The 12,131-nt window shown below is 40.0% G+C and overlaps 1 protein-coding gene across 1 annotated transcript in view; it reads right to left on the bottom strand.

Moving 5' to 3' along the window:
• Positions 1-8,291: 8,291 nt before the first annotated feature.
• The window catches only part of Emb (embigin), a 49,453-nt gene continuing 45,613 nt past the window's right edge, over positions 8,292-12,131 (bottom strand). The window contains exons 8-9 of the mRNA XM_021208576.2: positions 9,988-10,042; positions 8,292-9,041 (exon numbers count right to left, since the gene is read on the bottom strand). Coding sequence (XP_021064235.1) covers positions 9,024-9,041; positions 9,988-10,042 — 73 coding nt within the window. The 3' untranslated portion in view covers positions 8,292-9,023. The remainder of the gene's footprint in view (positions 9,042-9,987; positions 10,043-12,131) is intronic.

Here is a 12,131-nt window from a genome sequence, read left to right as displayed (position 1 = left end):
TTAGTAAGATTCTTATGTTTGCCTTTCACCACCTGGAAATCTCTGGTGTTAATTTTGAAGCTGTCTCTGGCTGGAGTTTGATCCTCCTGTGATTCTGTTAGCCCCTGGGAATCCAACTCTCCCCTGCATCCCCTTGGTCAGAGCACTCTCTGCAGGCAAGCTCTCCTCTTGCAAGGCAGGTGTCCAGAAGTCTGGAGCTATGATCCTCCTTCTGAGTCCTGGAGTCAGAGCCCTCCCTGTAGGCCGACTCTCCCTGCATGATCCAGAGAACCCATGATCTCAAGGACCTGCGGTGTGGAGAGTCCTCCCGAGTGCTCAGCTGTCTCCACTGGGGTTCAGAAGAGAAATGGCAGGGGTGGCTGCAACCGGACCAGAACCCCGCCTCTGGGTGGGCAGTGTTCCTTTGACCCTGTTCCTGCTGGCACAAGCCCCTGCTGGATTCTCTGGAATTGATTGTGTTCCACTCACCCGTGATCCCAAGGACCGTGATACCGAGGACCATGATCCCAAGGATCTGTGGTGTGGAGAGTCCTCCAGAGCGCTCAGCTGCCTCTGCTGGGATTCAGAAGAGAGATCTGCTAACTTGTTTCTTGTCTTCTGTTTCATCTTGCTTGTTTTTGGCTTTTCCCTGTAGTACAGGGATAACTAGAACATCTTCTAGAATTTTCATCGATAATTTTGTGTGGCAATTTCATACGTGTACACTATACATTCTGAGGGTGTCTCCCACACACCCTCTCTTATCTCATCCCATACCACAATCCCAAACACTAGTTCATTGTATCCGTAATGATTTGCCACAGGCCTTTAAACAGTTGTCCTAGTGGGCTCTCTAAGGGTTATGTAGATCATTGCACAATGTCACATGGTTTAAATTTACTCCTGTTGACTTTTTACCAGCTGAAGTGAATTCTGGGGACCTCCTTTACACTTATATTACATCGACAAGCAGTGCAGTTCTATAATTTGGGCTTTGCCAGTCCAGCACAACAGAAACATCAAAATGTTGTTTTTTACCTGTGGCCACTGTTCCCGTGTCTTCTGTCGTTCTAAAATCCCTCATTACTCCCTTTCTCTTCAGAGAACTTTAGACATTTTTTCCAGGTTGACCTACTAGTGATGAAGGCACTCAGATGTCCCTCGTTGAATTTCAGTTGTTTTTCCTGTGAAGCTGGGGACATCATTCAGAGATGATGCAAGTAGGCAGAAGGCAAGTGTCCCACCACTGAGCGTCATCCCTGTTGTTCGCCACTTAAAATGTCCTGATGGTCATTGCACTGATGAAGGGTCTTTTTTGGACATACAGAATTCCGAATTGGTAGTATTATTTGGACTCTAGCATTGTGACACTTGTGGGAGTATGTCGTAGTCTCTTATCACAAATCGGCTGTTGTTCAGCTTGTCCCTTCTCTGTAGATGACTCTAGAGAACACCTGTTAAAATCACTGTCTTGGCACTAAGACATGGCTCAGTAGTTGGAAGTGCCTGCTGTTCTTCCCTAAGACCAGAGTTCAAGTCTCACATGCCTTGAGCAGTTCACACTCATGTGCAGCTCTGGCCTCGGGGAATTCAATGTCCTCTTCTAACCTCCACAGGAGCATGCATGCATATGCACATACAGCTATATACATAAGATATTTGAGAGATTATGTTGTTTCCTCGGTTTTGAAAACCACGTACCCTGCTGCATATTTCACTTACTGCTTGAGGTTTCTCTATGTTTGTGAATATCTAAGTATACACCATTGCCAAATCTGTTCCATTTACTTTCTTAAAAGTTTGCACTCAGTTCTGTTTTGGGGAGCAAGGTTTCCCTGGTCGTCAAGACTGACCTCAAACTCACTGTCACCCCCCCCCCCCGACAGCTGGATTCGTCACGTCTCAAGGACAAGTTTGAATTTTTATTTTAGTGTAGTATTGGATTAAAGTGAGATTCATTTACTTTTTTGTTTCATAAGGTCTAACATAATCAGCGGCAGTTACCAAGAGCACAGTAAAAACATGTCTGTTCTGTCTGTCTACAAGTTGACCACAAGCCATTAGTTTTTAAATCACTCACAAAATACCATTGCTCTCACACGCTAAGGATGAGAAACACTTATTGTGTTAGCTACTAGTCGTGTACTTTCATAAAGATAGGAATCAAATATAACATGTAACCAACTGACCTAGTGACTTGCTTAAATAATTTATCTTTTTCTGGGATTATTGAATTCATTAATCTGCCCTATTTGAGATCTCTTTTTATCACATTAGACGTTTTCATAGAAGTTTTTTTCAAATATTTACTTTTTTAAAAACTAAACCATTTTGCAGCCTTTTTTTTTTCCTGAATCCCATCTAAACTGGTAACAAAAAGCTAAAAGGAAATTACCCAAGAAAACAAGCAAAATAATCTATGTACTAGTTCATTTGAAATACTCTTTAAAAAACAAAAACAAAAACAAATCATGGTCATAGCTGTAATTTAAACTTTCAAAACATTTTTTTTAAAAATATTTATTTACTATATGTAAGTACACTAGTACACTGTAGCTGTCTTCAGACACACTAGAAGAGGGCATCAGATTTCGTTACGGATGGTTATGAGCCACCATGTGGTTGCTGGGATTTGAACTCAGGATCTCTGGAAAAGCAGTCAGCACTCTTAACCGCTGAGCCATCTCACCAGCCCTCAAAACATATTTTACTGTTTTGAAAATTGCTTTCTGGCTGACTTTCAAGTTAATCTGTTAAAACAGACTCAGCTAAGACTTTTTTATGTGTTGGGCTTGAGGATAATACCTTGATTAATAAAACATAAATTTTTGTTAACATACACACAGGAATAAAAACCAGTGTTTCCTATGGCCTGTGCAACCACCTTTACACTATTAAAAATGAAAAAAAAAATGTCTGGGTAGTGGTGGCCCATGCTTTTAATTCTAGCACTCAGAAGGCAGAGGCAGGTGGATCTCTAGGAATGAGGATAGCCTGGTCTACAAAGAGGGTTCCAGGGCAGCCAGGGCTGTAACACAGAGAAATCCCATCTCAAAAATGAAAGAATGGGGAATGAGAAAGATGAAAAAGAAAGTGAAAGACTTGGGCCAGAGAAGTGGCTTAGTGGCCAGGTGTGCTCATGGTTCTCTCTCTTTAGAATTCAGATTTCAGCACCTGCACTGACAGCTCACAACTGTCTGCAGCTACAGCTCCAAGGGACCTTATGGCCCCTTCTGGCCTCCACAAGCCCCCACCCAAACACACAACATACAAAAAGAACTAATTCCTTTTAAAATGAAGAATTTGAAAATACATTTTCCAATACTTAAAGTTTTAATCCACAGAGTATATCTTATTGAGCTTAATTGTACATTAAATCTGGATACAACCCGGACATTTTCACAATGCTCCTGTATTGAATTATGTGCTATTTACATAATATAGAAAATCAGTGATAAGAACCTAAACACACATGTAAGAAATGCAACTTTAAAAGGATATAATTAATGGTCCTTGACTTAAGTAAAACTAATGCTTAAATATCTATTTTAAAAGGTAGAAAATATAAGCAGCTATTCATTTTGCAACATTAAATAGTATTATCATTAATTATATATGTAATAAACCTAGTATTTTCATGATTCTCAAATAAACATCAGAAAAATAATTTGTGATGTTCTGAAATGAAAATTATATAGGTAATTCTTGAAAATGCCTTAAAACACACACACACACACACACACACACACACACACACGCGCGCGCGCGCGTGTGTGTGTGTGTGTGTGTGTGTATCCAACAGTCTAAACAGGATTCCACAACAGGTTCCCACTGAGGTATAAAGGAGTAAGAAATACAGACTATAAATCATTCGTGGAGTTAATAGTACTTGTGTCCACTCTATTTGTTCATGACTTTCACACACAGTCAACTTTTGAAGTAAAGGCATACTCTGCAATTCTTGACGTATTGGGGGGAGAGAGAGAGAGAGAGAGAGAGAGAGAGAGAGAGAGAGAGAGAGAGAGAGAGAGAGAGAGAGAGAGAGAGAGAGAGAGAGAGAGAGAGAGAGAGAGAGAGAGAGAGAGAGAGACTGACTCTCTGCTACTACAGCAATGAACCAGAAGATACACAAATCCAAGGAATCGGCCAGTTCACTCACACAGCAGCAAAAGCAGAATGTTCTCTGCCAGCTTCTTACACCCTGTGAATTGCACTTCCAAATGCTAGCAGACCCTTAGTCATCCAAGGATACTTAAAGCAATGAAACTTTAAGCTGGGCCATTATAGGCACTTCGCCATGGTGGCACTCACCTTACATTTACCGAAAACAGTGATTTCCCTGCCTTACCTACAGTCAGCTATTTCCGTGAAAGCTGATTTCCATCAATCATTCCAGTTTGCTGCTGCACTGTGAGAGCAGCCACCTCCTTGCCATGGGCTAAATGTAAGACCGGAGGGCCCACTCTCCACATCTCAGTGAAGCTGTATACAGCATCCCCTTTCATTTTCAGTGTGTGGATAATAAATGTTACAGTCATGCTTACTACTGACAAATCAAGCCAGAAAAAAAATAAAATCCTAAATAGGTGTTCAATCCCCAGCACCATCATGGGGACACAGGAATGGTGAAGGGGGCGGGGCGGTCTCCCCAACTACAGTAAGATTATGGATCTTGTGCCATGACTGGCTACCTAAAAGACAAAAGATAATTGATAATATCCTCATTTTCTAGGAAGTATACAATTATCAGTTCAGAGCAGTTGAACAAGGGAGGTCAAATCAGCTGAGGCTAAGTGTGGATTTCAGTTCCGATCATGTGCATCAGGGCAGCTTAGACAATTTTCTCAAGGTCTCAAAGCTTGGACTTGTGCATGGATGAAAGAGAGAGAACAATCCTTATGACATGAGATGGACTGAGGATTCAATGAAACATTTCAAAGCATGTTTCACAGTGAGTGCCTAGCACGTGCCACATACAACAAATGTCAGGGACTAGGACTAAACCAAAAGAGGGTCACTGTTAATGGGGGAACTTGATTAATGGAACGTGTCACTGGCTATCTAGATTCGGAACAAAGGAAGAAGGGGCACATAGTTTCAGTTCTTTCTCTCAATGACAGATTAGCATAAACTCATGGGTAATAAGCTGTCACTAAAGTAGTATGTAAATAGGTATAACTTAAAATTCCAAAGTGATCAAGTCTTCCTATTTTCACCCATTTGGTAATTTTTTTTTTTCCTCAGAGCATACCACGAGCAGGCACCACGCCATCCAATTAATACTGAAACACATATTTCAACTCACTCTTTCAAGAGCTGAATCACTGAGAAGGAATTCCCGTGTGTGTGTGTGTGTGTGTGTGTGTGTGTGTGTGTGTGTGTGTGTGTGTGTGTTGATTTACTCAATTAGAAAGATTCATTTTCACACGGGAAGTTTAGTAACAAGGAATTTTTTTGGGGAGGAGGGGAGAAATTAAGTGCCTTAAAGATGAGGACCAGAAGCAAACTAGTAGAAATGTTAGGGTATCTTCTGATCAGTTTGATAAATATGCTTTGGATGATCAAAATTTAATAAAACACTTTGTAACATGCTGCTGGTAATATTAAATTCTGAAATGAATTAAGGTACTGTACAAAACTTGGGGAGATAGAAAGACGTTAGTGTAGCGAGCACAAATGATGGATCTCAACTTCCCATACCGAGAAATATAATCACTAAAATCCTGTATAATTAGAGCCAATTTGTTACCTTACTAAAGAAAAGGTAAAAATTAGGTTTATGTGCACACTGACCTTATTAAAGAAAAGGTAAAAATTAGGTTTATGTGGACATGCACAGTGGCCATGGGACTTTAAGAGCAATAGAAACGAAAACCCACCAGAATGTGTGTGATGTACCCCATACCACACTTGAAGGACTTAACACAACCTGCTTTTCCATATTTTATTTGCAATCCTAATTTTAAAATTAGTTTCCTAAAAATAGGTATAAGTGATTCTTAAAAATATAAACTTCACATTCCTCCAAATACACTATATGACACCTGTAATACTCTTCCTGTTGTACACCGAAGTAAAAGTCAGAGTCCAGGAAGGAGACCAACCACAAGGAAACATGGAGTTGAGCTGCTACCTACCCCACTGATAATTTCCTCTAAGCTGGGGAGCAGGGAAGGGGGAGGGTATAGGGGACATTCAGTATAACATTTGAAATATAAATGAAGAAAATATCTAATAAAATAATCTTTAAAAAATAAAAATAAAGTTGCTTAGAAGAGGTGAAAGAAAAAAAAAAGAAAGCAGGATGGGGGGGGGGGCAGAGCATCAGAGAGGGATTCTGGGCTAATTTAAGACAATGGAAGGCAAATGGTGACCAGGGGAAGCATAGTTCTAAGAAACGCAAAAATGAAGTGTGTAAGGTTACCCTGACCTGAGACATCAGTGTGAGTGAGTCTTTTGTTTTTAAGGAGAAAGACGGAAAAGCACCATGAAAACTGGAGGGCTGGATGAGGCTAAGGTAGGGAAACCTAGACCATAGCTTTGCAGCTGGTGAAGGGGAAGTGTGAGAGGCCCTGAGGATTAATGAAAGATTAGGAGACTCAGAAGAACAGGTATTAATAGCCAGCAAAATAAGGAAAAGAGTGTAAACAATTTTAGGTTTGAGCCTGAAGGACTACCTAGCTAGGGGAAAAACAGATGGCAGAAGAAAACATATTTTCATGTAAAACAAATTTAAGATTATCTGGAAAGTTTATGGCATCATTAAATCTAATTATTACACTGAAAATCCCATCTATTGGAAAGATTAACAGAATTTCCCAGGTGTCCACTTTATAAACTCAGGATAGTTTTCCTGCTTCAGCCTTTGTTTCTTTTACATTCAATTTACAATTGGTCCTCAGACAATCCACTCTTCAATTCCATGAAGCTAGTTAATAGAAGCATTCAATTTTCATCTAACAGTGATGGAATAATTTTTCCAGAAGTACTCCAGAGAGACTCTGAAGGGCCAAAAATGAACTTAAATATTTGACAACTTTTTCTACTCCAAGTTACTGAGATAACTTATCTTTCTTAGAATAATAATTAGCACAGATGCCTGTTAACATTTCAGTGTATTACATAAGTATTTCAGATCATTTTACCTCTGGGTAGCATATTTTTCTCATGAAAACTATTTCAACTTAAATAGTGGTGGCAAAGGGAATAGATGAATCCTTGCAAGAAAAGTTACTTCTTTGGGCTCTGCATGTATCCAGTCACAGTTACACTGTTTTGAACCCTTGGACTCAAACTGTTTAGGCTTATACTGTTGCCCTGCCATCATCAAGATGAGCTTGTCAAACTAAGCATGAGTTAAGGAAAAACAAATATGTAGCTAATGAAACTAAGGGGGGGAGGTAACATCTATCACCAAGAGGTACATCCTAGCTCAATAAAAACCCATACACGCAGTTAACATGTCTTCTCAGAAAATATTGAATTTTGTTTCATCAACAGGCAACAGTAAGCAGCTACCATAACTATTTTCCATGTATTATTCTTGCTTGTAAATATTGGTAAACATTAGTCAAACAAGGTGCTACAGAATTTTCCCCACCAGAAATCTTACACTTCTCATAACTAACGTAAAAGCCATACACTTCTATAGTTTCCATTTTTAAACCAGTGAACTGTTTTTACCCAACCTCTGACCCCTGAATCACCAAGAACCATGTTTTGTTGTTGTTTTTTAACTACCATCCCAAGTTGGTCTCTCTTTGTAGCCCTGTTTTCCCCGAGGCAGTGTGTCACAAAAGCCAGCAGCACGAGGGACATTTAATCCAACCATCCAAGGCACATTTTATTTCATTTAAAGCCATTGACAAGTTTCCATGTCCATTAAAATCCTGAACTGATTTGGTTCTACTGAGTTCAGAAAGTATCTCAGAGATGGTTTTGAAGTTAAGTCTAAGGCTTTCGCAGCAACATAAAAAATAGTGCACTAGTACTCCTGTATATTAGCCAAAGGAATTATTATCAGAAAACACTAATAATGTGCTTTTACACACTTGGCCAGATATGGTACCAGGAAAGAGATGGCAAGTAAAAGTACCCAGAAACCATGAGCCAACCAAGGCATGCAGGTAGCGAGCGGTATTGTACTGTGACCACGTGGATCTGCCCTCTGAAAACTATTGAAGTCCAAACCCCATGGCACAGAACAAGGAAAATCAGCCAGGCGGTGGTGGCGCACGCCTTTCATCCCAGCACTCGGGAGGCAGAAGCAGGCAGGCGGATTTCTGAGTTCCAGGCTAGCCTGGTCTACAACGTAAGTTCCAGTACAGCCAGGGCTATACAGAGAAACCCTGCCTCAAAAAAAATCAAAAAGAAGAAGAAAAATGTCCTACTTAAGGCTGAGAAGCTCTTCGGCTTGGGGTAGAAAGAGCAGAAATGAGTGCAATGAAGATGAGAGGCTCTGGTAATGTAGTGGCCATGGCACAAGCATTTGATTGAACTCCCTTTACTTTACACCATTATTTATAGAGCACAAGTCTATCTTAGTGTCTAGACTGCAGTGTAGCCACCACTTTCCATTTCCTAGAGAAATCACACTCAACACTGGATACACTTCACATGAAAACTGAGATAAATACTTCTACAGGTAATATGTCTGGTGCAGGCAAACACTTTTAAGACAACTGGCAAACGCTTTCTCTTTAATAAATTCTTTGGTAATAAACAGATCTTCAGCGACATTTATTTGTGGATTATTAAGTGATTTTGCTGGTGTCCGCCCTGTACCCCTGATCGCCCACAGAGGGGAGTTTATTATTATCTAGGTTACAGCTCACAGAACACAGCTAAAACACTTGACCTTGCTTTAATGAAAAGCAATTACAAAATGAAAATACATCTTTAGGTAGGAGATGGACTATATTGTTCATAAAGCTACTTCTGTGAACGTTGAGGGCATCTTTGTCTTTTAAAAATCTAAAATAAGGAAGCTGAAGTACAAACTCCAACGCTGTACGTCTTCCCAGGGCGAGATGCTCTTTCTGTATTCACTGATCGGCAGAGTCCTGAGTTAAAGAAAGCAGAAGGAACACGTTACGGCCATGCTGCCACATAATAGCTTACCATCACTTTAGCAAAGCCGAGAAGACCTGGCAAGTGAGCTTGCCAACTAGGTACAAAGCAAGTTCAAACAACAATGAATTGAGACAATTACCAATCAATTGGGGAAGTTTGCTATGGTGGATGGATTCATCATATCAATGATATGGAAATAAAACAGAAAACTACAGAAACTTTGAGATGAGAATTTGAAAATTACATAAAACTTTTGAAAGAAACTAGCCCAAGGGAGAAAATGTCTATTTATATAAATATAAAGACCATGAAATAAAGATGTGTATGATGGTACAAGCATGTAATCCCAGTACTCAAGAGGCTGAGACAGGATTATTAACACCTATTTCTCTGGTCGAAAGGATACCATTATTTTTTTTTTCCAAAAGATTTATTTATTTATTTATTTTATGCATATGAGTACACTATAACTGTCTTCAGACACATCAAAAAACAAAAGGGTATCAGATCCCATTATAGATGGTTGTGAGCCACCATGTGGTTGCTGAGAACTGAACTTAGGACCTCTGGAAGAGCAGTCAGTGCTCTTAACTGCTGAACCATCTCTCCAGCCCCGGATACCATTATTTTTGTAAAAATCTACATTTTTCCTAAAACTGTATAAACAAGTATATTCAAGGACAAGTGAACTGGGTCTTTTATGAATCTGAAAAAAAGAGTAAGGTTGGGGCTGGTGAGATAACTCAGCAGGTAAGAGTACTGACTACTCAGTCGTGGCTCACACCCATCCATAACGGCATCCTCTGGTGTGTCTAAAGACAGCTACAGTGTACTTACATATAATAAATAAATAAATCTCTAAAAAGAAAAAGAGAGAGAGAGTAAGGCTTAATATATTAAAAATAATCTTTTTACTATCATTTAGAAGTAACTTACAGTTTTTCTGTACCGGGGGACATTGTTTTCTATGCCGTTGCTATCATCTGATTTCCTGTGTCAAAAACAAAAAGGAAACACCAGATGTTCACCATGTATAAAATGAACAGTGTAGTATGCACTTCATAGCTGAATAATGTAAACTCTAAAATGTCAGTGTAGACCAAATTCATTCTTCCTACCATTGTTCTCCCTAAGAATGATGATTTTACATATGCTATTGCTCAAGGAGGACCTACAGGCCACAGGCATGGTGACAAAGACTTGCAAGAGTAGAGCTATTGGGCATGTATGTAACAGCAACTCTTACATTGTTCTGAAACAAGCAAGATAACTGTCAGGAGCTTTGGGAGTTTGTATGAGACAGATGTCATAATTTGATGGCTGCTGCATTAAATTGGAAGCTACACGTGGCCTCTTGCACCAGAACAAAACTACAAGTATGTGCTTTAGATTCTTAAGCATGCCCGCATGAGAAAGTTACCAAACACAGAGGATAGCAGTGGGGATGTTGTGGGCAGACCTGGGGCTCATGGTTACTATTAACCAGGAAAGTCAGACGCCCAACCATGTACGTCACAATTGGAGTATAGCTGTCCTGGATGGTCAGACAATGAATCAAACCAATGAGTTACTCTTCTTAAGAGAAGTCATTGGTTTTGAGATTATATTTTTATCTTAAAATCGTTTTAACAAGAAATTAAAAAGGGACAGTGCATACCAAAACACATAGTGTATGTCAAATATCTCAGACATATAACATATGAAAATGTTTTCATGTGAAAAAAAAAAATTAGTTCCTAACTAAATTCTAGAGTATCTAAAATGAATCACAGCAAGGATTGATCTAATTGAGCTTAAAATAACCTTGTTAATGTATACATAAATGACATTTTCAGTGATGGATACAACATAATAAAGGAGGGAACACATGATGTGTCTTATTCCAGTTAAAGTAAAAGGCAGTTTTTTTATATTAGAGATAGAGTTATATTGACATGGCTTCTTAAGATGTTGGAGAGAGGGCTGGTGAGATGGCTCAGCGGATAAGAGCACCCGACTGCTCTTCCAAAGGTGCAGAGTTCAAATCCCAGCAACCACATGGTGGGGCTCACAACCATCCTTAACGAGATCTGACGCCCTCTTCTGGAGTGTCTGAAGACAGCTACAGTGTACTTACATATAATAAACAAATAAATCTTTAAAAAAAAAAAAAAAAGATGTTGGAGAGAAGCAGTAAGTGGGGTAAATTGTGGAAATAAAAATTAAATTACATGGAACTGGAAGCCTAACTGACAGCCTAACGGATGCAGCCCCAGGTCCTGGTGACTACACAGGAGTGGTCTGAGACACAGGGCACCATAGGAGTTAGGCAGACAGACAGACATCACAGGGCACAGTATAACTATCCTTACTTATGTGAATGGTTGTCACACTTTTTGATTTTAAGAAATCAGGAAGATTTAAGAATTAAGTTCAACTTATAACTTTGAGAGCATATATCTTATTGGTTCATTTTACCTCTTATGAATATACTGGGCCAAGATGCCTCTTTGAATACATCAAATACTCTACAAGTATGTAAAGAACAGTAGCCTAGCATGGCTGGCCTCAGAGAGGCTCCACCCAGCAGCTGACTTACACAGATGCAGACACCCATAGGCAAACAGTGGATGGAGCCTGAGGACTCTTTTCGAAGAAGAATATGAACTATGTGCCCCAAAGGGGATAGGAACTCCACAGGAAAACAAACAGAGTCAACTAACCTGGACCCTTGAGGTTCTCAGAGACTGAACCACCTACTGAAGAACATACACGGGCTGGACCTAGGCCTCCCTGCACATATAGAGCAGATGTGCAGCTTGGTCTTCATGGGGGTCCCAAACAATTGCAGCAGGGATTATCTCAAAAGCTGTTGCCTGAACATTGGATATGTTCCTCTAGCTGGGCTGCTTTGTCTGGCATCAGTGGGAGAGGATATGCCTAGTCTTGCTGAGACTTGATGTGCCAGGGTGGGGGGTGGGATACCCAGGGTGGACCCCACCCACTCAGAGAAAGGGAGGATTGTGGAAGGGGCTGGCCAGGAGGGAGGGAGGAAACAAGTTAAGAAAGAGAGAGAGAGAGAGAGAGAGAGAGAGAGAGAG

Source organism: Mus pahari, chromosome 11 (genome assembly GCF_900095145.1).
Source record: "Mus pahari chromosome 11, PAHARI_EIJ_v1.1, whole genome shotgun sequence".
NCBI classification, from domain to species: domain Eukaryota; kingdom Metazoa; phylum Chordata; class Mammalia; order Rodentia; family Muridae; genus Mus; species Mus pahari.
This window is presented reverse-complemented; position numbering and strand designations above follow the sequence as displayed.